The sequence below is a fragment of the Elgaria multicarinata genome, chromosome 9 (genome assembly GCF_023053635.1).
Source record: "Elgaria multicarinata webbii isolate HBS135686 ecotype San Diego chromosome 9, rElgMul1.1.pri, whole genome shotgun sequence".
Taxonomy (NCBI): domain Eukaryota; kingdom Metazoa; phylum Chordata; class Lepidosauria; order Squamata; family Anguidae; genus Elgaria; species Elgaria multicarinata.
Window position 1 is genome coordinate 85,465,156 of NC_086179.1, and position 25,468 is coordinate 85,490,623.

General features: G+C 42.4%; 1 protein-coding gene across 1 annotated transcript in view; it reads left to right on the plus strand.

Moving 5' to 3' along the window:
* ITPR2 (inositol 1,4,5-trisphosphate receptor type 2) overlaps window positions 1–25,468 on the plus strand; it is a 286,514-nt gene that overhangs the window by 142,603 nt on the left and 118,443 nt on the right. Inside the window, exons 35-37 of the mRNA XM_063134243.1 lie at window positions 5,633–5,823; window positions 8,213–8,355; window positions 12,530–12,638. Of these exons, the coding sequence (XP_062990313.1) occupies window positions 5,633–5,823; window positions 8,213–8,355; window positions 12,530–12,638 (443 nt within the window). The remainder of the gene's footprint in view (window positions 1–5,632; window positions 5,824–8,212; window positions 8,356–12,529; window positions 12,639–25,468) is intronic.

The following is a 25,468-nucleotide window of genomic DNA, read 5'->3' on the forward strand; positions in this document are numbered from 1 at the left end:
CTGTCTAAATGCTCAGAAAGTCCCGGGGTTGGGTGTGCAGTGATGCGGCTCCAATTATACCATGCCGCTGCAATCACGCACACACACCCCTGAGGTTTTCTGCCGAAGTTGCGGAGAAAAAAACCCAAGGACTTACTACAACTTTTTCTCTGGAGCAAGGCAAGGACGCACAATTCGGCATCAAGACAGCCCCAAAGCCTTGCTCTGGAGTTGCAGCAGAGGTGCGGCCTGGTGGTGCCTGGTGGATGGTGAACTGCGATTGGCCTCCTTCCACCAGAAAGAGGACCAGGAAGAGGACAGGGGTGGCTCTAGTCCCTGGATGGCGGCCCCAAACCCCCGCACTCCCTCCTCAGTGTAGGGATTACCCAACGCCACCCCGGGGCAGGGAAAGAGCCGTTTCCGAGAGACGTGGTGCCAGCCCAATGCTGTTAAGACACCTCCCATGCTCAGAACTCCCAGTGCATCCAAATTCCATGAAATGCCACGCTATTAAAAACCCAGTTAAGGAAATTTGAAAATAGTGCCATATGTAGAGTGACCACATGAAAAGGAGGACAGGGCTCTTGTATCTTTAACAGTTGCATAGAAAAGGGAATTTTAGCAGGTGTCATTTGTATATATGGAGAACCTGGTGAAATTCCCTCTTCATCACAACAGTTAAAGCTGCAGGTGCCCTGCCCTCTTTTAAATCTGGTCACTCTAGTATAGCTCCTGTAGCTTTAACTGTTGTAATGAAGAGGGAATTTCACCAGGTTCTCCATATATACAAATGACACCTGCTGAAATTCCCTTTTCTATGCAACTGTTAAAGATACAGGAGCCCTGCCCTCCTTTTCATATGGTCACCGTATGGGCCATATGTTCTCCCTGCATCTCAATGTATTGTGGAAATTTGCGGGAGGGGGGCAGTGTACTCCTGGAGGACCACAGACGTGCTGAAGATCATCTATCAATGGCAATTTTCACATGAAACTTCTATCATACTGTATCATACTTACTATGAATGGCTGGCTGACTATTTACAGTCTGGGGGCAATTTTGCTTGAAGCAGAACCTTCAAGTCTGTCACAAATTTGGGTGCATGTGGAATTCAATAACAACTTTAGTTAAATCCTGTTTATTTTCTTTTTTTCTTCTCTTTACTCTGACTGCTTTACAAGTTCTCTCCCTGCTATCAAAGGCCTTCTGAACTGGGGCGACAAAGCAACATGCTTCTAAATAATTTAGTGTTGTACTTTTAAGAGAAATCGACACATGCTGAAGTATAAAGAAGCTGATGACAATTAAAAATAAATATTTATGTTCATATTTGTTTGCCAGTATTTCAAAATGAGAACATGTGTTTCATGTTGTTTTTAAATAATGAAATGTGGAACAAATGAAAGATAAATTTTCTATAAGCTACAAGGAGATAAGCAGGCAAAGGTTTTGTTTACAGCTTAAAACTTCAACCGTGACCTCTGACAATTGACACAAATCTTAATTACAAATAGAATTATACATTTTAAGAACCAATAAGAAAAAAAAAGGATTTTTCCCCTCCCCTTGGCTTTTTGTGTGATCGTTTTAATTAGCGCCAAGACTTTGAAAAACTGTAGACCTTGACACTGGTGGAAGAAAGTTGCTCACTTCAAATAATACCTGGAGGAACTGTAGGAATGTGATCATTTTAGCCCATTACAGTCTACAATGGATACATTTATTGCTGGATATCAGGGAACTCTACATACAAACATTTAATTTAAAAAAAAATAAGCATAACATTCCAGTTGCTTGAAAACAATTCCCTAACATTCCAGTTGCTTGAAAACACGACAATAAATTGAATTAATAGGCCACATCCCCCTCCCCAAATATTGCCACATCCTTACCAGCTATAATAAGATAAACAACACTAAGAGTGGAAATGTATCGTTAAAAATAGGAATGCGATAAACTAGAGCAGCAGGAACAATAGATAAAAGTAATTGTCAATCATACAGTGAAGGTTTTGAAACATCTAAATGCAAAAGAAAATTGAGGGTGAAAGGAAGGGAATGTCTGGAGGAATTATCTTTCATTGACATTTATTAAAATAGCAGTGTAGTGGTTAGAAAATGTGTCTTTTGCTTAAAGAAAGGGTTTCTTAGTCCATGGGAGGAGGAGAAGGAGAAGGAGGAGGAGGAGGAGAATTATTATTATTATTAATAATAATAATAATAATAATAATAATAATAATAATAATTTTCTCACAAAACTTGGGGAATTCTTTTTACTCCTCCCTTAAAACTGAATCCAGAACTATTCATCCTGTGTAGTTCCCAGATTTTCCTCTCACAGATTGCATGCTGAGACAAACTGAAGAGGGAAATTTTTGTGAACCGCCCAGAGAGCTTCGGCTATTGGGCGATATAAAAATGTAATAAATAAATAAATAAATAAATAAAACTGGTGCTGGGGGAGAGGGGTTTCTTAACCCTTTCTCCTTGGACTTTTTTCCTCCTGAAATTCCCCAGTCACTCAACTGCCTTTTCTTCCACAGGGTTTAAAATAATAATAAAATACTGGTAACTTCCTTCTGTAAAAAGCAATTATGAGCTCCATCACATCTAGGAAAAAACGCTGGCTACCGTCGCTTCTCCGTCGTTGCTCAGTTACTTCCTGTTTGAAAACAGGAAGTAAGCAAGGAGCACGAGGCCCATTCAGTCGGGCATTGTAATCACACTGCTTCTCCCACACATAGCAGGAGAGAGCAGCAACTTCGGTTTAAAAAATATTTCGGAGTTTTTCTGGTTTTTCTTGTGGCGCAAAGAAGGCCAGAAGGGGCGGAAGGCGCGCGGGAGGCAGACGACGTCATGTGAGGGAACTCTGAGAAATCCATGAGTGCCCAGTAACAAGCGTGCAATAAAACACTCGTCGGATGGTGCGCTCTCTCTCTCTCTGTTATTTTATTTAAAGTGATACAAAAAGAAAAAAAGGAATGAATACAAACAATCCCCTAACAATTAATATCAAACCAACAGTTATGTGAATATGTATAATATACAAAGAAGGAAAAAAATAAAAAGTTGATTGATACAACTTCTAAGGGAAGGAAGCTTAATCGAAGTAGAGAGAAAAAATTAAAAGGAAAAAAGGAGACAGGGAAAAAAAACCCGAAAAAACAACACCAAATCGTAAATATGCTGTATTCCTTCATTTGTTGTTACGATATCCATATATTCAGAGCTGGAGGAGGCATGTTGTACATTCGGATGTGATGCATATTGAACGAATCTCCCCCATACGACATCGAACGATGTTGATTCTGATTTCCCTTGAATTTGAAGCAAGTGTATGTATATAACGTGTAGTTCTGCCCTCAGACGCTGGTTCTCACAGGTGACTTACAAAATGGGGAGGGGTAGCTAAATAGCACGTAAATCACCTCGTAGTCTGGTTTAGTAGATGCTATCAGCTGTACTTTTAAAAAAATCCATAAGGGGAACACAACCAGAATCAAGTGCAAAGATAATTACTTGAACAGTGCAATCCTATGCATTTCTACTTTAGAAGCAAGACAAACTGAATTCAATGAGACTTACTCCCAGGTAAGTGAATATAGGATTGCAGCCTAAATAGAGGATTTAGGTCTATCCTTTGACATTATAATCCAGCCTCGTTCTTAAATCCTCTCACATATGTTGCGTATGTAAGACCCCTGTAACTTAATAAAAATTACCGTTTTTCACCTCATGTCCGTTTTGTCACTTGGAACCTCATTGTGTATCACCCCTGTCTCTGACAGACTTTTCACACATGTGTTATCAGGGCTCAGCAGTGGAGCTGGGAAGTGTACACATGATAAGCTTAGCACTTAATAATCGCTGGAGCCAGTCATGTGAATCTCCCCCCAAGTATTCATCCCTGAAAAGTTCAAATGAGGGTCATGGGAATGTGCCGTCGCCTCAGTCAATGGATCTGTTTTTAAGGCATGGAAGTGTTGAAGTGTTCAACATTCTTGCCCTGAAGTGCAAGGTGGGAGTTCAAAAATAATCATACAAGGATTGAAGCTGTAATGTTCATATTCCATTCATTAATTGATTTGTAAGATAAGCAGCTTTTTCTCTCCCTTCAAAGTCCTATTCCAAGCACTTTGGTATCTTACTTGCTAGGTTTAAACACAGCTGTTTTGTAGCCTATCTTCACAGTGTACAAAGGGATGGTGTGTTTACTATCATTTGCAATTACATTTGGGGGACAAATTTGTATGCAAATATGTGTAGCTCATTCAATGGAGGACATTCTTTCTTCACAAAACAAACAAGGCAGTGTGAAGTGGAGAAGGGGGTGATACTGCCTAACTTTTCTCCTCCATTCCATATTGTCCCCTAAACCTCCCCTTGTGGGAGGTTCCAACATGTTTGTCTGAGCCTAGCAGTAATACCCAGTTCTCTTGTGATTCCCGGAAGCCGTTCCTTTACCTTGGGATGGCACCTTCCCTTGGAGCAGATAGCCAGGATCAAGAACTTCAATTGCTTCTCCACGTGGAGGGGCTGCCCTGCCTTCCCAGACTGGACTGGAAGACCAAGACCTCAGAATATTTGGACTTCATAGTCCAGTCCAAATAGAAACCGAGAGTCCTATGGACATCTAATTTGTGCCAGTTCTGCTCCTGAGGGTGACAAGCTTTGGGCAGAATGATGGAAGAGATATTTATTGTTCCACCCTGTGAAAATGAATTAATATTAGGAAAGTGAATTAATATTAGGAATCCTCTGGGAACAAGGAAAGGATAAGGCCTAAGCATCACCTTATATTTATGGATTGCAGACAGTGCATTTTAAACCCTGAATTTAATAGTCCTATACCTCACCATTTAGATGTCCATGTATATTACTTCAGTTGCCAGATCATAAAAGTCCGCTATGCCCATGCTAGGGTACCAGTCCAAAGTGGAGGCCCAGTACCTACTGTAGAGTAAAAATGGGGAGGGGATGTAGCTGTAAGACACACATTTAAAGTAATGTCTGTTTTGGCTCTCAGAGTAAAGTAAAGGCAGAGAAAAGAAATTTCAGTTTTTTCTTCCCTTGTCTTAGGGTGGAATTAGACATGACTCCAAATGTTGGGCTGCTGCCCTAAACAGTAGCTTCATGTCAAGTTTCTGCCATCTTCCCATAATAATTAGGTGGCCTTGCTCATCTAGTTACCATGCCCTTGGCAGTGGAAGCCAGGGGTGCAGGGAACAGAGCAATGCACAATGTGATGATGTCATGAAATGATAAACTCTGCCTCAGTATTACAAGGAATGGGGAACGGATATTGGGATAGGAAGAGGCGAATCACATACTATCACAGTGCTCTTGGCTCTTCCAGTCTAGAAGTGAATGTCCAGTGCAAAGCTTTCATTGGAGAGATGCCAAAACACAGAATGTACACTCTTAGAAAGTCATGGCCAATGGTGACTTCCAGTCCCCCCATCCTAGAAGTTCAGATTCTATATAAACGTAAATCTTTTTCTATCCCTGTGCCAAAAATTTGACAGAAAGCTGCCATTTTCAGCAGCAATCCCATGTGAGAGGTCATGTCTAATTTCTACCTTTTTACTTGGATGATTGATCTCCATATCCACATATGCTAATTGCTTTCGTTTTTGTAATATGCTCTTTCCAAGCAAAGAACCGTGGAATTGCCATTCCAGTGGATTTGGACAGCCAAGTCAATACGTTGTTCATGAAGAGTCACTCTAACATGGTCCAGAGAGCAGCGATGGGCTGGAGAATGTCTGCCCGCAGTGGTCCTCGCTTGAAAGAGGCTCTTGGAGGACCAGCCTGGGATTATCGGAATATCATTGAAAAACTACAGGTGTGGAAGCAAATGCTGCCTATATACGCTCTATTGTTATCTTTAAAACCCTGTTTGTTGAGGACACAATGTTTAGGACTAGGAAACTCACACGGAGAATGTGGATTCCGTTCCTAAAACTGTTTGACAATTTGAGCACCCAGTTGCTGCCCCTCACCCCACCCAGCCCAGTTGACTTTTATGGTCTGTTAGAGAGCTCAAGGGCTTTCTAAATTGGAGTATGCCTTTATATTATTATATATACTTAAAGGGCTCATGGCATTCTATTGTACTGGAGCAATTCAGGTATTTATTTATTTAAGAAAGAAAGCTATCAAGACTGATCTCTTCTGGGAGGCCTATCCAGTAGAATTTTAGGGTGCTTTTAGGGCGTTTTTACGATTTTTTAACAGTGTATGCTATGTTCTTAATCAGTATTTTATGTATTTTATGATTGCTGTTGTTCCCCGCCTTGATCCAATCAGAGAGGTGGGTTAGGAATATATTATTGTTATTGTTATTGTTATTATTATATATTTATACTGCCCATCAGCCAAAGCTCTCTGGGCAATGCACAATGAAAAAACATAAGATATAGCAAGTATAGGTAAATTTTAAACATTAAAAGTTAAAAAGGCCATATGAAACCAGCTAAGTGAAAATCCAGGGAAAGCCCGTGTGAAAAAGGTAGGTTTTCAGGAAGCGTTTCAAAGACGTTATGTTTTCCGCCTCCCAAACCCCACGAGGGAGCATTTTCCAGAGGGTGGGTGCCACTACAGAGAAGGTCCGCAGCTGAGGCTCTTCATGGCAGCATTCCGTTCGTTTCAGAATGGCCAATAGGACCTCCTCGGAGGATCGTAGTTGTCATCCAGGTGCATATAAAGGAAGGCGGTCTGCTATGTATACTTCTTTCACACCTGGTATAAGCTGCTTTCCTGTTCATTAAAAAAAAATAAGTGTGATGACGAAGTCTCTGTGCCCTTCCATGATTTGTATATATCCATAGCAATTAATACATATGAAATGCCTATATATGAAAATATAATTCTCTAGGATTATACATAGCCTTGCTATTTCTTTTCCCTCTTTGCTTGCTATTTTTCTCCCTCTGCCATCCCTAGCCTTGCTCTTGCTCTTCCACTCATCCTTTTACCATGCTATTTTTCCAATCCCAGCCTCTAGACTCCTTATTTCTCTCCCATACTTTGCTGTTTATTCCCCTTCCTAGCTTCCAGCCTCATTCTTCCTCACCCCTCTACCCATTTGCTGTACTATTTCCCCCTGCTTCCCAGCCCCTAGCTTCACTATTTGTCTCCCCACACCTCATTTGACTAGCCAGGCCCCCATAACAGGCATGATGTTATGTTACATCTTCCTCAGGAGCCATTTTGTAGTGGTGCCGGCAGAAGTTTCTCAAATTACCAAATGTGCCCCAAAGTCCAAAAAGTTGGGGACCCCTGCCATACAGAGACGGAAATAATAGACTTCTACTGCTCCCCATATTTGTGCCTTGTGCTCCCATTTAGGCCATAGCTAGATGGGGCGATAACCCGGGGATTGCCCCGGGATCGTCCCTGTGCATTCACACGATGCACAGAGGATCCTGGGAGCAGGGAGGGATGATCCCTCACTTTCCCCTGGATCTCGCCCTACAGTTCTAGCTCGCTTTTTCCGCTGTCTTGGGATGATCCGTTTCCTTTAAAAAACCAAACAAAAATGGCGGCCACAATGTCGCGCGCCACATGTAAACCAGAGCAATGATCTCATAACCATAAAAAAATGAGATCGTTGCCCTTTTACCTCCTCGACTAGCTGAGGCCTTAGTGTGGTTTCTCACACTTTTCTTTAGGAGACAGAAGTGTTGGACTCAGTGTTTATGTTCCTGCCTTACTTAATGAAGATTACAACCCAAAACATTTGTGCTGGCATCTCCAATGTCAGTGTAATATTCTGGCAACACAGGAATCATGCTATTGTTTGCTTACATATGATTATGCACCAACGTAATGAGTTGGATCCAAAGATTGCCTTCCTCCCACAGAAGGAGTTCTCTTGTCAGAGGAAGACTCTTGGATGTCAGAAGAAGAGGATTGTTTGATCCAACCCATTATGTTCTGGCACAGACTTTTAGTGAAAACAGCCTCTTAAAAATATAGAACTATGTCCTAATATGTCCCTTATGTAGAGCTTCAGCGGCAGAATGAAGTTCTCAGTCTGCCTCAGTGTTCTCTGTTGCATGTGTATGACTACTATTTTCATCTTCAGCCCAGTTGAGCTGAGAAAATGATGAAAAATATGTATTTTCTGTTCTCTGTGATTAGAAAAGTAATGATGAATATTATTGAGGTGTTCAGTCTCCGCCAAATTTCACCTAGTTGTGACACCTTTTTCTTGGTGTTTTATTCTTTAGGATGTGGTCGCCTCCCTGGAACAGCAATTCAGCCCTATGATGCAGGCTGAATTTTCAGTGTTGGTTGATGTATTGCATAGCCCTGAGCTTCTGTTTCCTGAGGGGAGCGATGCTAGAATCAGATGTGGGGCTTTCATGTCAAAGTAAGTGCTTGAAGCGGGTTTCTTTCATTCATTTCTTCGGAACCCTCCCAAAAATATTCTGCTGCTTACTGGAAGGAATATTCTGCTGCCCCCGAAGTGGAGAGAGGGTCATCACCACCCATGTTAGATCCTCAGTAAAATCCTTTTATAATATGATTCCATTCATTCATTCATTCATTTGTTATTTCTGTTAGTTGAAGGTTCTTCTGATCAGATAGAGGGTGTTCAACCTGTTCTGGATGGGGTTGCACTCCCTCTGAAGATGCAGGTTCATGGCTTGGAGGTTCTCCTAGAACCATCTCTGTCACTTGAGGCTCAGGTGGCCTCGGTGGCACGGAGTGCATTCTACCAACTTTGGTTGGTGGCCCAGCTATGCCCCTATCTGGACAGGGATAACCTAGCTTCAGTTGTCTATGCTCTGGTAACCTCCAAGTTAGATTACAGCAATGCGCTGTACATGGGGCTGCCTTTGAAGATGGTTCAGAAGCTGCAGCTTGTGCAAAATGCAGCAGCCAGATTGATTACAGGAATCAGAAGGTTTGAACATATAAGACTGACTCTGGCCTGCTTGCACTGGCTGCCTGTATGTTTCCAAGCCCCATTCAAGGTGCTGGTTTTAACCTATAAAGCCTTACATGGCTTGGGACCACAATACCTGACAGAATGCTTCTCCTGACATGAACCTACTCGTACACTATGCTCAACATCTAAGATCCTCTTCTGGGTGCCTACTCCAAGGGAAGCTTGGAGGAGGGCCTTTTTAGTGCTGGCCCCCCCAATTCTGGAACAATCTCCCCAACGAGGCTTGAATCATAGAATCATAGAATAGCAGAGTTGGAAAGGGCCTACAAGGCCATCGAGTCCAACCTCCTGCTCAACGCAGGAATCCACCCTAGAGCATCCCCGACAGATGCTTGTCCAGCTGCCTCTTGAAGGCCTCAAGAGGCAACATTGCCTGGTGCCATTGTTATCTTTTTGGTGCCAGGTTAAGACTTTTCTCTTCTCCCAGGCATTTAACAGCATATGTTTTTAACTGACCCAGAATAGTTGTTTTAAATGGATATCATATCTAATCTGTTTTTATGCTTTTTATGGTTTTAAATTTTGTATATAGGTTTTTAATGTTCAGTGTTTTAATCTTTGTAAATCACCCAGAGAGTTTTGGCTATGGGGCAGTATATAAATGTAAATAATAATAATAATAATAATAATAATAATAATAATAATAATTTCTATTTATATCCCACCCTTAATTTTAAAAATAATTTCCAGGGTGGTAAAAGCATCACTAAAACTTCCAACAGTAGAATAATTATATAGATATAAATATAGATATACCGTATATAGATGGCTCCTTCCTACACCCAGTGTTGCCTCAATTTCTGAGAGGGGCAAGACAGGTATAGAAATGAGCTGCACAGTGGATTTCTGCTGTCACCAAGTATCTTGGGAGAGACCCATACTTTAGCAGTTTCCATATCACTAAATTAACATCAAAACAGGTTGTTAGATCTATATTTACTTCCAGGACAGGATGTGTGCATATGAAAGTCCTGGAAATGGCTCAGCCATTAAATTAAGGAAGTTCCATTGAATTAAGTAGGATTTATTTCTCTGCAAATATGCTTCTGTTAAAAGGTACACAACCTTTTAATAGAATGCTCTGTAAAATAAGCTACTTTTTCAGGTAGGTAGGTAGGTAAATAGATCTACACAATCTACTAACAAAATATTTCAATATATATTTTAATATATAATTGTAAAACTTTAGAATTTGGAATATCAACTTTTGCTCAACATCCCTAGTTCTAAGAGCAATAATGTTTTAAAATAAAATAATGATTTTAAGAAGTCTAAAATAAATTTCCTATAAATAAAGCTAAGAATTTTTCTTTGACCCTGTTCAGATGACACGCTAAGCCACTGTGTTTAGTCAGTGTTTTGAGCTAAACATTATGGCTAATGTCGTGTGAACCATTCCTAACCATGGTGGCTATATAACCATGGTGGCTACATAACCATGGTTCAAACACGTTCACAAACCATTTGCTGCAAAAGGGTTAGCGGCCTAAACATTGGCTTGGCCCAATGTCTAAAATCAACTATATTAATGAACTTAATAAATCCTAATTTATTTATTTATTTAAATATACTGCAATTAGACTTCATGTGCACCAAGATTAATTTAATTCATGTTTTATCTTTAAGCATTTTATTTAGAGACTGAGACTCTGGCCTTAGCTAGACCTAAGGTTTATCCCGGAGTCGTCCCTGCCTGCTCCCGGGATCCCCTGCGTGTCATTTACATGAACAGGGATGACCCCGGGATGATTCCGGGATAAACCTTAGGTCTAGCTAAGGCCATAGTCATACTTTCTGTGTTTTTTATTATATATTGTTAAAACTTTGCATAGCTTGCCGTGTGTTCCTTCTTCCTCTATCCTTACTTGGCTTTCAGTTGCTGAATTTCTTATTTGCAGACCTGGTGCCTTGTCAAAGCCTTTAGCATTAGATTCTTGGCTTTCCCACGCCCCTTTTATCCTTGAGAAAATCTGAAATTTTTAAACAGAGCAAACTTTGGGGAATCAAATAAATTTGGCAAGTTTCCTGCTTTTGTAGCTGTCAGCATATCTTGCAAAACTAAGGTGGTTTTCTTAACAGAAAAGCTTTTGTGACAATGGCAGCTTTCCTCAAGGGACAAATAGCAGCTTTGTGTGTGTGTGTGTGTGTGTAGGGGGGATGCATATTTATTAAGACTGCAGGATGGGTGGGTTAATTCCCCTCCTTGAGTGCTGCAGTCACAATTCTGATTTCCCCTCTTCTTCGTGCCCGATGGAAGAAATACAGGATTTAAATGGAAGAAGTAAACTAACTAATTACATGAAATGCACAGTCATTTTGCATTTTGTCTGACCATCAGTCAAGATAGTTTGACCTTCAGTCAAGATATTACCAAAAAGGGAAAGTGATAGGATTGGGTGGTTGTCACAGGAAGTCAAGTCGAAACGTGGGCCAAAAAACGCCTCCTACTTTCATGTCTCTGTTTGTGCCCTGAGAAAGTGGAGGCCACTTTTCTGCTTTCACGGGGAGAACTTCAGTGACATTTTCAGGGGTGGGGGTGTTTGGTGCTTATCTTCCTCTTAACTTTATGAGATGGCTGAGGGATTTTCCTTGCTTTTAAAACTTTCTGTAAAGCCTTGTGTTGCCTTATGCTGGTGTGAGGCTGTCCACAGCCTTCTGGCCTGGCTGCATTTCCTGGAGTGCCTGTGAGCATGGTGAATTCTCATGATGTGGTGTCATTCATGGGTATTCTAGGAAGTGCAGTTGGGTCAGGAGGCTGCAGAAATCCCAACACTCTTCCAAGCCGGCTATGGGAGTGGTGTATAAGTGAAATAAAATAAATAAATAAATAAATAAGCAGGTGTGAGGCATTTTTTCTTAAGTTTTTTAAAAAAAGTAACCCTCAGCCATCTTGAAAAGTTAAGAGCAAGGTAAGCACCAAATTCTCCACCCCTGAAAACTTCACTGAAGTTCTTTTGTCTCCCTTCTTTGGAAGTACCTTTATTCCATCCCAAATGGCCAATAAATAAAAATAAATAAATAAATAAGCTGAAATGTTTGATCTAGCTGAAGTCCCCTTTGCTGGTGGGAGTGTCCTTTCTCTACAACTTTGGTCTTGGATCTGGTTGTTTCCCACATGAGGCAGTCCTATGGTGGGATGGTGGTGAAATGCCCTTGAGTGGCAGAAGTTGTCGTGGTCCAGTGGTAAAATCTACTGTTATGGAATTGTTTAACCTAATCTCTGTTTAGTCTAGGTCTGGGGGTCAAACTTCCTTTGGATGGGGGTCGGATGACCTCCCTGACCTTTCTGCAGGCTGATGATGTCAGGGGTGGTACCACACCCCCTGTGTGTCATTGGTCCCCAGCTTTGCTGCATGCGAGACTCCAGGCCATCTATGTCAGAACTTAGATATGCATTATTCCTTGGCTTGAATAGAAAAATGAAGCCATACACATTTAACCCACCATTTCTAAACTGATAGTGCAGCCTGAACATCATTAGTTTTTGCAAATATAGTGAGAGGGATCTAAGCGAGTAGAAAGCCATCAGCATGAGTCTGATCCCATAGAGTTGTCATTTGGTGTGATATTTTGTCTCATGCTTTATTTTAAGGTTGATAAATCACACAAAAAGGCTAATGGAGAAGGAAGAAAAACTCTGTATTAAAATTCTCCAGATTTTACGAGAAATGCTTGACAAGAAGGACAGCTTTGTGGAAGAGGTATGTCTGTTCTTTTCTAAAGAGCAAAAATACATTCCTTGTAGAATACTAGCTATGGTATTTCAGCAGATTCCGTGCAAGTCTAATGCATGAAGAACAGTAAATCCTTAGATTTCTATTGTAAAGCTGTTTTTTTCTGCCCAAGGCAAATTTTGAGCCATCCACAACCGCAAAAAGAAAAGACAGGTAGGCACTGTCATTATTGTAGGATTGACATTCTGTGGTGGCATGGATATGCTAAGCTGGGATTCATGTTCACTCATGAATGCATCACACATGAGTTTAACAAGGGAAGACTGAAACAAAATATGCTTCTGTTCAGGATTCCAGCCAGCTAGCTGTGCCTTCTTCTAGGATACTCTACCGCATACCTGGTTTTTCATCCCTCCAACAGTGAACCAGCAGTCTGGCCACTGAGTATGCTGAGTCCCCATTGGGCTGTTTTGTGTGTGTGTGGGGGGGTCTCCCTCCCCTTGGGTCTCCTGACCCCTCCCTTGGGTGTGGATATCCACACTTTGAGAGCTGAGTTCACTGATAGCGTATATGATAATGCCTGATAACAAGTATGTGCCATTGAAATCAGCTCTGCTCTCAAGTCATTGGATATCCAAGTTGTGAATATCCAAGTTAGATTACTGCAATGCGCTCTACGTAGGGCAGCCTTTGAAGACGGTTCGGAAGCTGCAGCTCGTGCAAAATGCAGCGGCCAGAATGATTTCGGGAACCAGAAGGTTTGACTATATAACACCTGCTCTGGTCCGCTTGCACTGGCTGCCTGTATGTTTCCGAGCCCAATTCAAGGTGCTAGTTTTGACCTATAAAGCCTTACACGGCTTGGGACCACAATACCTGACGGAACGCCTCTCCCGACGTGAATATACCCGGTCACTACGTCCAACATCTAAGGTCGTCCTCCGGGTGCCTACTCCGAGAGAGGCTCAGAGTGTGGCAACGAGGGATAGGGCCTTTTCAGTGGTGGCCCCCAGACTTGGAATGATCTCCCTGACGAGGCTCGCCTGGCACCAACACTGCTATCTTTCCGGCGCCAGGTTAAGACTTTCCTCTTTGCCCAGGCATATGGCGGTACATCTTAATCACCCGCATGTTTAGTTTTTTAACGGTTTTTAATGCTCTATGTGTGTATGTTCTGTGTTTTAGAATTTTAAATTTTGTATACTTGTTTTTATCTCAATTTTAGAATTTCTGTAAACCGCCCAGAGAGCCCTGGCTATGGGAGCAGTATATAAATGCAATAAATAAATAAATACATAAATAATTCTTCAGGAAGATTTGTACCTTGGTAAAGGCTAAGATATTAGTCTTCAGTGTCATTCTGCATCTCTTCCCCAGTCGTCACAGTTGTGGCCCTTTTTTTGGCCAGTATTGTCCAATGTAGCTATTCTTCTGCTTTCACTCTTCTGATCATATTATATTGCACTGGATTGGAACAATCAGATAGTTTACAACCATTATGGATTCCTATTGCTGATGCAGATGGAGACTCTCTGAAATTCAAACAATTATTATAATCATCACCCTAGGTTGGATCCAGATTGAAGGTGGACCAATTGCACTCTGGGTCATTTATTTCACTGCAAGGTGCATTGGGAGCCAATCTTGGCAGAAAAGTGGGGTATTATAAATATATACAGTAAGTAATAAATACATAGTACCACCAACATATATGTGCCATAACAGAATAACGAAAGAAGAGTGGTCTCTGCCCCCAAGGAATGTACAAGGAACTTACAACATAAAATTCAACATGGGACAGAAGAGAAGAACACAGAGGTGAGGGCAAGCAGGGCACGAATAGGTGTTCAGTTCAGTTACGCATGCTGGCATAGTGTGCTAGATCATGAGAAGCCTCGATGTCTGTGGAAACTGTCTAGGAAGGGAGTTCCACAATTCAGGTGCAATGATTCAAAACAACCTATTTCTTTGGGCAGATGGCCTCCATTCAGATGGTGGCGGCACACAGAACAGTGTGTCCTCTGCTGACCTCAACTCAAACGAGAAGAATGTGCTCCTCCATCACATCGCAGGCACTCTGATCCTATAGACGCACAGAACTGTAGTGGCATACATAAGATTGTGCTGGCAGAGTTAGCCCCATCCTGCTGGAGGCTAGCAGGGCAGCCCTTTGCTCTCATTCTGCTGGTCAATTGCTATCCCATTCCAATACATGGGAGTGCACAGAGGACTTTGGATCAGGACGCAAGCCTTTGTCAAACCGAATTATAAAGCTAGGAAGCGCGGAGGCACTTTGTGCTGAACCTGTGATGTGGGGAAACCACTAGAGGGTGCAGGTTTCACAGCAAGAGGCACTGGGTTGTGCTCCTTTCAAGCATGTACATTGTGGGGCCTAAGCCAGAGCACCTTACATGACCCCAGTTGTTTTCTGTGATGAAGGGATAGATTGTGTTTGTTAATGTCTTCCAGAATGAGCGTGATTTCTCCTCCTTACTTAACCCCTTGAATCCCCCACTCGTGAAGCACAATTAATGATGCAAAAGTTGCGAATTACTGTATCACTTCACAAGTTTTCCCTCACTTCCCAGTGGTGTGAATCACCGTTTTTTTTAATGGGGTTTGAAAGTGGTTAAGAATAGCTGATTAGATGGCCTTTTGTGTATCCTCTCCAATTTCCCCTGATATGTTACATCATAGCATAGCATAGTTTGCACCAGAAGGTAGCCAAGAGAAACAGCCTGTTAAATGAATCGTAAATATTTATTTATTATTGCTTTTCTATACCGCCCAATAGCCGAAGTTATTGGGCATAAGGGAATTGAGTGAATTTGAGCAACAGTTTTATCACAAATAATAGGACACATGATAGGAAATAGAGGGGAAAGCGACTGTTCTGAGCATTCATTCTCAAAGCAGATAAATTGATTTTTCTTCTTCTTCCTTGTATAAAATCGTATTAATGCAGATTGCATTCCTAGCAAGAATGTCCAAGTGTCCGCTTCAAGTGTCCACAAGATAATGAGGTTGGCTTCAAAAGTATAAGATTTTGTATACAAGGAATTTATTATCTTCTCTGTTGGTTTTAGCTTTAAGCATACAAATGTTGAATTCATAAGAATCATGCCTTGAAACCTTCAATCTCATGATTTTTTTTAAAAAAATCAGCCCCCCACCGAAAGCTCATAAAACCAAGAGACTTGAAAAATAATTGCACAACTTTACAACCTGACATTTTCTGTGCATAGAAAAATGGATTAGAATAATTAAGGGGATTTTGTTAACCTGCTTAGTTGTTTTCTTTAAAAGGTGTTTTAAGAGCGCCATTTTCTACATTGCAAAATGAATCTTTGGGGAAGGGGGAGTCATAAAAGATTGCAACAATTCCATAAATAACAACATAGCACTCCAACTCACAGTAGCGCTGAAGAAGTCTGATTGATCCATGTCTTAACATTTGCATATACTGTTTTACTCTTCCCCTTTAACCACACTTATTTAGATAAAACTGATGCTCTCTTGCTAGCTGCAGTATTTATTTATTTATTTATTTATTACATTTTTATACCGCCCAATAGCCGAAGCTCTCTGGGCGGTTCACAAAAATTAAAACCATCATAAAACAACCAACAAGTTAAAAACACAAATACAAAATACAATATAAAAAGCACAACCAGGATAAAACCACACAGCAAAATTGATATAAGGTTAAAATACAGAGTTAAAACAGTATAATTTAAATTTAAGTGTTAAAATACTGAGTGAATAAAAAGGTCTTCAGCTGGTGACAAAAGGAGTACAGTGTAGGCGCCAGGCGGACCTCTCTGGGGAGCTCATTCCACAACCGGGGTGCCACAGCGGAGAAAGCAGTAAGAATGCTTTTAATTTTTCAAAACAATATTATCACAGATGGTTTAGAACTGTTGCCTTTCGTACATTGCGACTGGAATTGTTAGCCAGCTATTATGTTGCCACCTATGCTGTCCCAGTTGGAGTGGACAAACACAAAGAAAAGATGTGGGAAATGGGTAGAGTGTTGTTTTTTAGCTCATGCAATGGGCTGGTTCACACATCAGTGTAAGCCATTCTGAAAACAAGTCATGGTGTGTCGGTTAATCGTTCACGAAGACATTTCTTCCACCCTTCACCCTCCTTCCCACTCTTAGCACATATCCCAGGAGCCTTTGCAGCACAACTCCTCTATACCCCTTCTGCAATGAGATTTCCCCCCCCCCCCCGTAGATATATGTGCCATATCTTCAGGGGGCAGGGCTTTTCTTACTTTTTAGTAGGGGTGTGCACGGACCCCCTGCTCCGCTTCACTTGCAGATCCGCCATTTTCCGGATCGGGCCGCTCCGCCCCGCCCCCGCTCCGCCCACTTCCGCTCCGCTCCGCCCGGAGCTCCGGATCCGGATCCGGAGCTCCGTTTCCCCCCCCCCCCCATAGGCTTGCATTGAAAGCTAAAAAATTATACAACTTTTTTTCTGTTCAAGTTAGAAATAACAACAAAATGTTGTTATTTCTGGGGGCATAAAGAAGTGAGCCAAGGATAAGCCAGTAGTGCATATAAAATGGAATAAATCAATCAATAAAGGAGGGGTGGAATTAAAAGCAGCAGTGTTGCTGAATAAACAGCAAGAAGAATTTTTTTAAAAAGGCTATATCTGTCTTTTACCAGCAATAGGGGGACGTGCCCGGGGGAGGGGGAAGTAGCTGCCAGTTCAAGACACTGACAGCCACCAACAGCTCTGAGAAGAAGTAAAACGCTCACTTCGACTCATAACAGGCATTGCTCCACCACTGAAAAGTGACCATTCACTTCAACTCATGATAGGCATTGCTCCACCGTTTTACTCTCTTTGGAAGGCTCTAATGGCCTTCCAGTGCAGGAGAGAGTGGGGGCACGTCCACGATGAGATGCCCTAGGGGAGCTCATCCCCTTGCACCACATCGATTCAGTTGTTCACCAAGGTTAGGGTGGGGAGCAGTGCTGTGTTTCTATCTCATATTCTTGGCTTAGTATATGATTTCAGGTTGTGTTTGTGCATTTGGTGGGGCTACTGTGTTAAAAAACACGGGGAAAAGCCCGTTCAGATGAAGAAAGAGAAGTTTCCCAGAATCCCAAGTTACCTGTTTTGCCTATGCCCTCCTCCAACTTTGGGATCATCATGACCGGGAGCTGACTCTGCCCCTCAGCCCTTTGAAAAAGGTATTTTTCCCGCCGATTTTTTAAAAACTTCTAGCCCGCGACCCGTACGATGCAGAAAGTTGAGAGTGGTCTCAAAATGACCCCCATCCACGACTCTCTGTGCACAAGAATTTTCAGAATGATAGCTTAAACCCCCCCCCAGTTATCCCCGATTCTTTCCCTCAATGCAATCCTATGGGCGAAAAGCCGAAAATGCAGTTTGAGCCGCGCGGTTGACCCGATTTTCAAAAAAATATAGCCCGCGACCCGTACGATGCAGAAAGTTGAGAGTGGTCTCAAAATGACCCCCATCCACGACTCTCTGTGCACAAGAATTTTCAGAATGATAGCTTAAACCCCCCCCCAGTTATCCCCGATTCTTTCCCTCAATGCAATCCTATGGGCGAAAAGCCGAAAACGCCGTTTGAGCCGCGCGGTTGACCCGATTTTCACAAAAATATAGCACGCGACCCAGACAACGCAGAGAGGTGAGAGTGGTCTCAAAATGACCCCCATCCACGACTCTCTGTGCACAAGAATTTTCAGAATGATAGCTTCAAAAACAACGTAGTTATGCGCGATTATTTGCCGCAATGCAATCCTATGGCGAAATGTTTTCAAGATGGCGACCGGAGCGCTCCGCCTGAACTCGGAGCTCCGAAAAATGGGCGCTTCTCTTCGCCTTGCTTCTAGGGGGTCCGCGGTCCGCTCCTACTCCGCCTCTGGGTAAGGCGGAGCAGGCCAATCCTCTACTGCTTCTACGCTCCTAATCGGAGCGGAGCACATCCCTACTTTTTAGGACAAGGTGACTGAGGGTTTTATTTATTTTCGTTCTTTAACACTTAGAAAAAGCCTTCTTCAATGCTTCTTGCAGCTGAAACCTCTTCTTAGCACAGTATGCATGATTGACTTATCTCTGGGTAAAGGTGGAATCATGGTGATTTGGAAGAGGGGATATTATTATTATTATTATTATTATTATTATTATTATTATTATTATTATTATTATATTTATATCCCACCTTTTTCCCAGCACTGGGACTCAAGGCGGTTTACAAGATTAAAACATGTACAATTAAAACATATAAATATAAAATAACAAAAATAAAATAGAATTAAACCTGCACTAAAATTAAACACATGTTAACATTTTTTAAAACAGTAACAGATTAAAAGGGAGGAACCCAATAAACTTCCTCCCTCCTGTTTTCATGTTGAAATCTCCCCAGCCCCCCAACCAGGAATGATTAAAAGAAGAAAAAAATGAGACCATTTTCACACACACACACACACACACACACACACATGGGGGGGATTTTGGCATGGCAATAGGAAGGGGAAAGCTTACATCCCCCCCCTCTTGAATTGCCATGGTTCTGAATTGGGGGCGTGTACCCTTACAAAGACGTAGCTCAATCACACATATACACATAGCTGTGCTAACTCAGCTTACAAAGGGGATAAAGCCAGTTGCTCTCAAATGAAGCATACATATGGAGGTAGGGGGCACTACTGCTCTCGCCAAATGGCTCCGTAGCCCTTTCCAACGAAACATGCTCAAGTTACTCTGGTGGGTTCAGGTATCAGGACAAGCCTTCCTGAAAACAAGCCACCCTGAACAACCCAACAGCAAGCCTTGGGTTCTCAGGGTGTCTTGTGCTTAGTTAACAAATCATGCAGAGGAAACCATAATGGATTTGGATGTCACAGCGAGCAACTCTGAAACAAACAAGGGTGTCAACCCACCATGGGTTGTCATGTCGTGTGGATCAGGTCAATGTGTTGGAGGAGGTCAGAAGCACGCACATGGAGCTTCTAATTTTTACTAAAGGCTGCATGAAATGAAAGAGAGGAACCTACACACATCAGAGGACTAATAGTGAAGCCGGGCCAATGTGTAAGAGACCCATCCACTTGTTTTCTGTGCAGTGCAGAAGGCTTGGGTAAAGGGGTTCCTCATTTCATCATGTTGGGCATTAAGGGCAAGGGAAGGCAACAGGTATCAAAAATAAATGTTTTATGGACCTTTGCCTTCTCATCTCAATTTGCATCATGGTGTTGACTACATCTCACCATCTTCAGTCTGTCATATGGTATAAACAAGGACTTGTTAACCACCAAAGCTCCCACTGGAAATATATTTTGAGCTGAAAGGTAGTGTGCAACTCTGATGACTAATATAATTTACTTATCAACATTTTGATGGTTTTTCATTCATGTTTTGGCAGCCAAGTACCAGCTGGTGTATTCTCTGATAGCCTTATTCTAGTACCGTTAACTAAGTTGAATTGGTATCTTTGGGCATGTCTGCACATGACACTAAAAATCAGCTTTTCCCAACCCATAGCTGGCTGTGGGATAATGGGAGTTGAAGTCCAAACACATCTGAAGGCACTAGGTGGGGGAAGGCTGTGCTAAACCAAGAGATTGACCCTGTTTAGATGACATGCTAAGCCATGATGGTTAAGCAGTTTGAGCTAAACATTATGGCTTAGCGTGCCATGTGAAGCATGAGTTAGCGTATCGTGTGAACTAATCCTAACCATGGTGGCTACATAATCACAGTTTAAACATGCTCACTACCCATTTGCTGCAAAGGGGTTCTTGGCCTAACCATGGCTTAGCATGTTGTCTGAACAGGCCCATTATGGCTTAGCATGTCATATGAACCATTCCTAACCATGGTGGCTACATAACCACAGTAAACACACACACTAACTATTTGCTGCAAAAGGATTAGTGGACTAACCATGGCTTAGTGTGTTGTCTGAACAGGCCCATTGTGGTTTGTAACAGGAATATGGATCCTCTTTCAGCCTGAGGGCCGAAATCCATTTTGGAGACGCTCTTGTTGGCCACCTTTCAGTGGTGGGTATGGGCAAAGATGAAAGGGGCAGGGCCAAAATGCCAGCATATTTTAGCTTCAACCTCTTCCTGTCAGTAACTAAGCCTTGTTGTTGTTTATTCGTTCAGTCGTTTCCGACTCTTCATGACTTCATGGACCAGCCCACGCCAGAGCTTTCTGTCAGCTGTCGCCACCCCCAGCTTCCCCAAGGTCAAGTCTGTCACCTCCAGAATATCATCCATCCATCTTGCCCTTGGTCGGCCCCTCTTCCTTTTGCCTTCCACTTTCCCTAGCATCAGCCTCTTCTCCAGGGTATCCTGCCTTTTAGAAGCAGGATACATGGCACAAAAGACAGGTAGCCACCCAATAGACAGGGACCAGGGGAAGCGTTCATGGCCGTAAATCTAGCAGCTTTTTTCATATTTCCATTGTTTTTGTAAGTTGATTTTTGTTTGAACTCTTGGTGTTTATTGAATTATTTCACTTTTTTTGTTTTTATGACATCATCACTTTCTTTTGTGTTTTTAGAAAGTGAATTGAAAATGGCCACTTTCATTCTCAGTAGGATTTAAGGAATTCACATACAACATGCTGCTAAGATGAGGATGCTAACTGTGCAGGGAAATATTTAAACCCAAATTGAGCCCTGGTCTTATAAATTATTCCAAGAACAACGTTTCTGTTTGCCTTAGTATTTCTAGGACTGGTTTTCAACATGCAGTAGCATATATTTTCAGCTAAGCTGCCAAGCTATATAATTTTTTAAAGATTAGAACATCATATTGAAATGGGAGGGTAAGAAATCTACATATAGGAAGAAGGGGAAAATGTGCATTGAGAAATATGCTCTTAAGCAAATCTAATACTTCCTGCAGGATGCCATTAAGTACCAGGCTGAAGGTCAAGTGACTTCAGGTACTGAAGATAAAACCATGAACCCCAAGAAGTGTCCCTCTTGGATTGCAGTTTCTGTTATTGGTGATGTCATGTTTTGTAGCTCTCTGTTTCCTCTAAAGAGAGGAAGTTCCAGGCAGCAGTCTTTTATGCAAAGATTAGTTTCCTCGGCAGTGGCGGAGGCAGGTAAGCCCCCCTTCCCCACGGACAGGTGAGCCAGGTAAGCCCCCCTCCCTACTTACCCACAGACAGGGGAGCCAGGTAAGCCCCCCCTCCCCACTTACCTGGCTCCGAAGCTTCGGATCGGTCCAAATTGCTTTGGACCAGTCTGAACCACTTTGGGCCGATCCAGACCTCCCCCGATCTGCTCTGGAACCAGGCTTCGTTCTGGATCGTCCTGCTCCGCTTTGGATCCGTGGATCTGTAACGGAGCGGAGCACACCCCTAATAAAAATGACCCATTGCATTTAGAGGATATTTTGTGTGTGTTCCAAAACTTAGAATTTCACTAAAGCCATCTGGTTATTTGGAATAGAAAACACAGCTTAGCTAGTTGGATCAAATGCTGCACCATCAAAGCATTTGCCACTGCAGATAAATCAATCCCAAGTAAGATCAGATTCCCCCCGCCCCAGGCCAGGTTCTTCTTCTTCTTCTTCTTCTTCTTCTTCTTCTTCTTCTTCTTCTTCTTCTTCTTCTTCTTCTTCTTCTTTTAAAGGCAGCAGTTGAAATAACACAGGATTTTAAAAAGTTAAAACTAATTCCCAAGAGATGGATTAGTGAGCGGAGTCCAGCAAAGGTATGGGATACATTAATTTCTAACAAGATGTTACGTGTGAAATCAAATCCTTCATAGAATATATATCAGATTCCCTTGTATTACATTATTGGTGTAATTTTTACATATGTAGTTAATTGCCAGGGGGCAATACTAATGGGTTTAATTTCCTTTGGGTGAGAGAACACTGTGGACTTGCAGTTTCTTCGAAACATTTGCTTTATTTACAAATATCCAGACTGAATTTAGTGAAGGCAAATGCACTTCTGTAAGCAAACAGCACAGCTCACATGAGATTCTCAGTGAGCAACTTGTGCAATTCCCTATGCAAATGAAGAGATAGGACTATGCCAAGGGTAAGCAACATGACACCTTTCGTCATGCCAAAGTGCCCTATTACCCTTCCAACTTAAAAGACAACAACACTTTTTCTTACCAATGGCTGGGATTTCTGCCTTGTACTTTGCCTTTCCGGCAGGGTGCTTTTCCGTTACCATGCCTCCCATGCCAGCCATTTTGTTGTGGTGCCGAGGACAGTTTCTCAAATTGCCAAATATGCCTATGGGCCGAAAAAGGTTGCCTACCTCTGGTCTATGCAGATAACAATGGGTTTTGAATGGCTTCTGTTAAATATTACAGGACAAAGGAAAGTGGCAGCAATCTACAGGGACAAAAACTACTCCACCCCAAGAAAACGGAATTACCTAGGTTTAGCTGCTTCTCACACCCACCTAGCCCCCATAAATGGAATGGGAGCTGGCAAATGTTCTTCTCTAGTTCAGGCTTTGTCATGTGAAGATGTTCCTCTCAGGTTGCTAGACTAAGCTTGCATAAGTTGTTGCTTGACTAGGCTTGCGTAACTTGTGGTCTACCAAGTCACACTAGCCATGGATGGTGGCTTGATAAACCTCTAATTTTTGCCTTGGTTGGCAAAAACGGGGAGGGAGCGGGTTGTCAAGCACGTAACAGGCCACAGGGCACGCCTGGTGGACTGTGATTCCATTCAGTTTGCTGGGTTACCAGTTGTGCAGGCCTGGTCTGGCGACTGCTGGCAAATCTACCTGTGGGAAGCCTCTTAATATGCTAAGGTATCTCCCATGGGCAAATTCCATTTTAAGTAATTGCACTGCACAGGACTTGTCAAAAGCATCAGACTGGCAGCTTAAGAAAAGGCTCTTTCTCCACAGTATAGAAGCCATACCAGCAACTGTAACAGAATACATTTTCTACCTTGCTTTGCAAATAGGCCTCCTCCTGACTGAGAGGGACCACCATGGAGGCTAGAGAAGGTAATTCAAAGGACGCATATATTATGAATGAGGGTGCAGGATTTAATTTCAAACAACCTGGCGTTTGGGATCAGTGTAGCTGTGGCTGCCCATTATAAAATTTTGAAGAGAAGAAAATCGAAAGAAAGGCTCTCCAAGCCCAATCGCCACCCCCCTCCCACAACCCATATTTTTCCTTTCCAGATTGGTAGCCAACTGTATGCTTAGGAGAGCTTGAGTATCTTGAGTGCTTAAAAAGAATCAGGGGACCTGTGGGCACGTTTGGGAATTTGAGAAACACCTGTGCACACCACAGAATGGCTCCCATGTAGTAACATTATTGGTTGCCATTGGGGCCTGTCTAGTCAAGAGGGGTGGGGGAGGAGGGAGGAATAGCAAGGTTAGAGGCTGGAAGGGAGGGGAAAATGGAGAGTTGCTTCCTGGTTCATCCAACCTCCTTCCGTCCGTACAGACCTTTCCCCTTTGTTTTCGCTTTCTCGCCTCAACCTCTTTCCTCACTAGCTTTCTTCTTTCTCTCCTTTCTCTCCTTTCTAAGCCCCTGGCCTTGCTATTTTTCTCTCACTCCCAGCCTGTAGCCTCACTCTTTCTCTCCCCTGTACATCTTTGCCTCGCTTTCTCATCCTGCCTGCTGAACAGCTGATCAGAGGCAGGTTCTTGAACAGGAAGGAGAACTTGGCGCCCTAATGTTTTTCAATTTTTAAAACTTTTTTTTTAAGGGTCAGGGAGTGAAGAGCTTTGCGAGGGCCATTGGAGGTCTCAGTGAGTGCCATGGCAACCGTGGGCACTGCGTTGGAGACCCCTTCATTAATGCTTAGTGATACCGCTCAGGGCTATACTTTACATCATCAGCCCTTAGCTTCCCATACCTTGCTCACTTCTCCAAGCTCTCCCCATTGGCAAGTATTATCTAAGGGCAACCAGATATTGGACCAACCTATTTAGAAGCCATAATTACTTTGTATCTTTAGGTTGATTTGAAAATAATAGCCCGGAGCATTACTTTAGCCCATGGTGGGCAACTTGTGGTCCTCCTGATGTTTGGATCTACAAGTCCCATCAGCCCTAGCCAGCAAAGGCAAGGCTGAGGGATGATGGGAGTTGTAGGCCAAAACATCTGAAGGACCACAAGTTGCCCACCTCTGCTTTAGCCGTTCAGACCGTGCTATTGCAAAATGCATTCTTTCAACCAACACCTGGGCATGGGAGGAATTTAGTGATCTTACCTTGCAACAGCGGTTCAACACAAATAGGGTTGGAAAGGTGCAGGGACTGTCCTGGTTTTGAATTAGTTTGTAGACCTGTGATGGTTGTGCTGTTTTCTATTGATTGCTGCAAATTTATTGTTGCTGTATCTAATGCGTTAGAGCAACAGCCTGCTGTTTTGCACTTCAGGATTGCTCCAGAACCAGCAGTGAGAAGAATCTGAAGCACTCTATTAAGGATGGCCAATGAATATTTATGACAGTCCTAGGGAGTCGACAATCAAAAAACCCGAAAGCAGCGTGATGCCCCTACATATCAATCTTTGATCTCAGGTTTAAGGAAAAGTGTAATAAAACCAGCATAATGGTCTTATTCTAATAGAACAGTTAGTTTGTGCTGGTTACAGCAATGGGAATAGTTAAGCTTTTGCCACTTTTAACATAAATCCAAGTAGCTGGAGATTTGCAGCTCAGCATTAGCTTTGAGGATTCAAATTAGCATACAACAGCTATGCTTTTGGCATTGAACTAATTATGGCTGCGATCCTAAGCACATTTGATCTCTAAGGGAATTACTTCTGTCTGAGTTAACCTATTTTGGCTCAGCCTGTACATCTTATTTCACCTTTTTAATATATGCACCAATTGTGGGCGTATATTAAG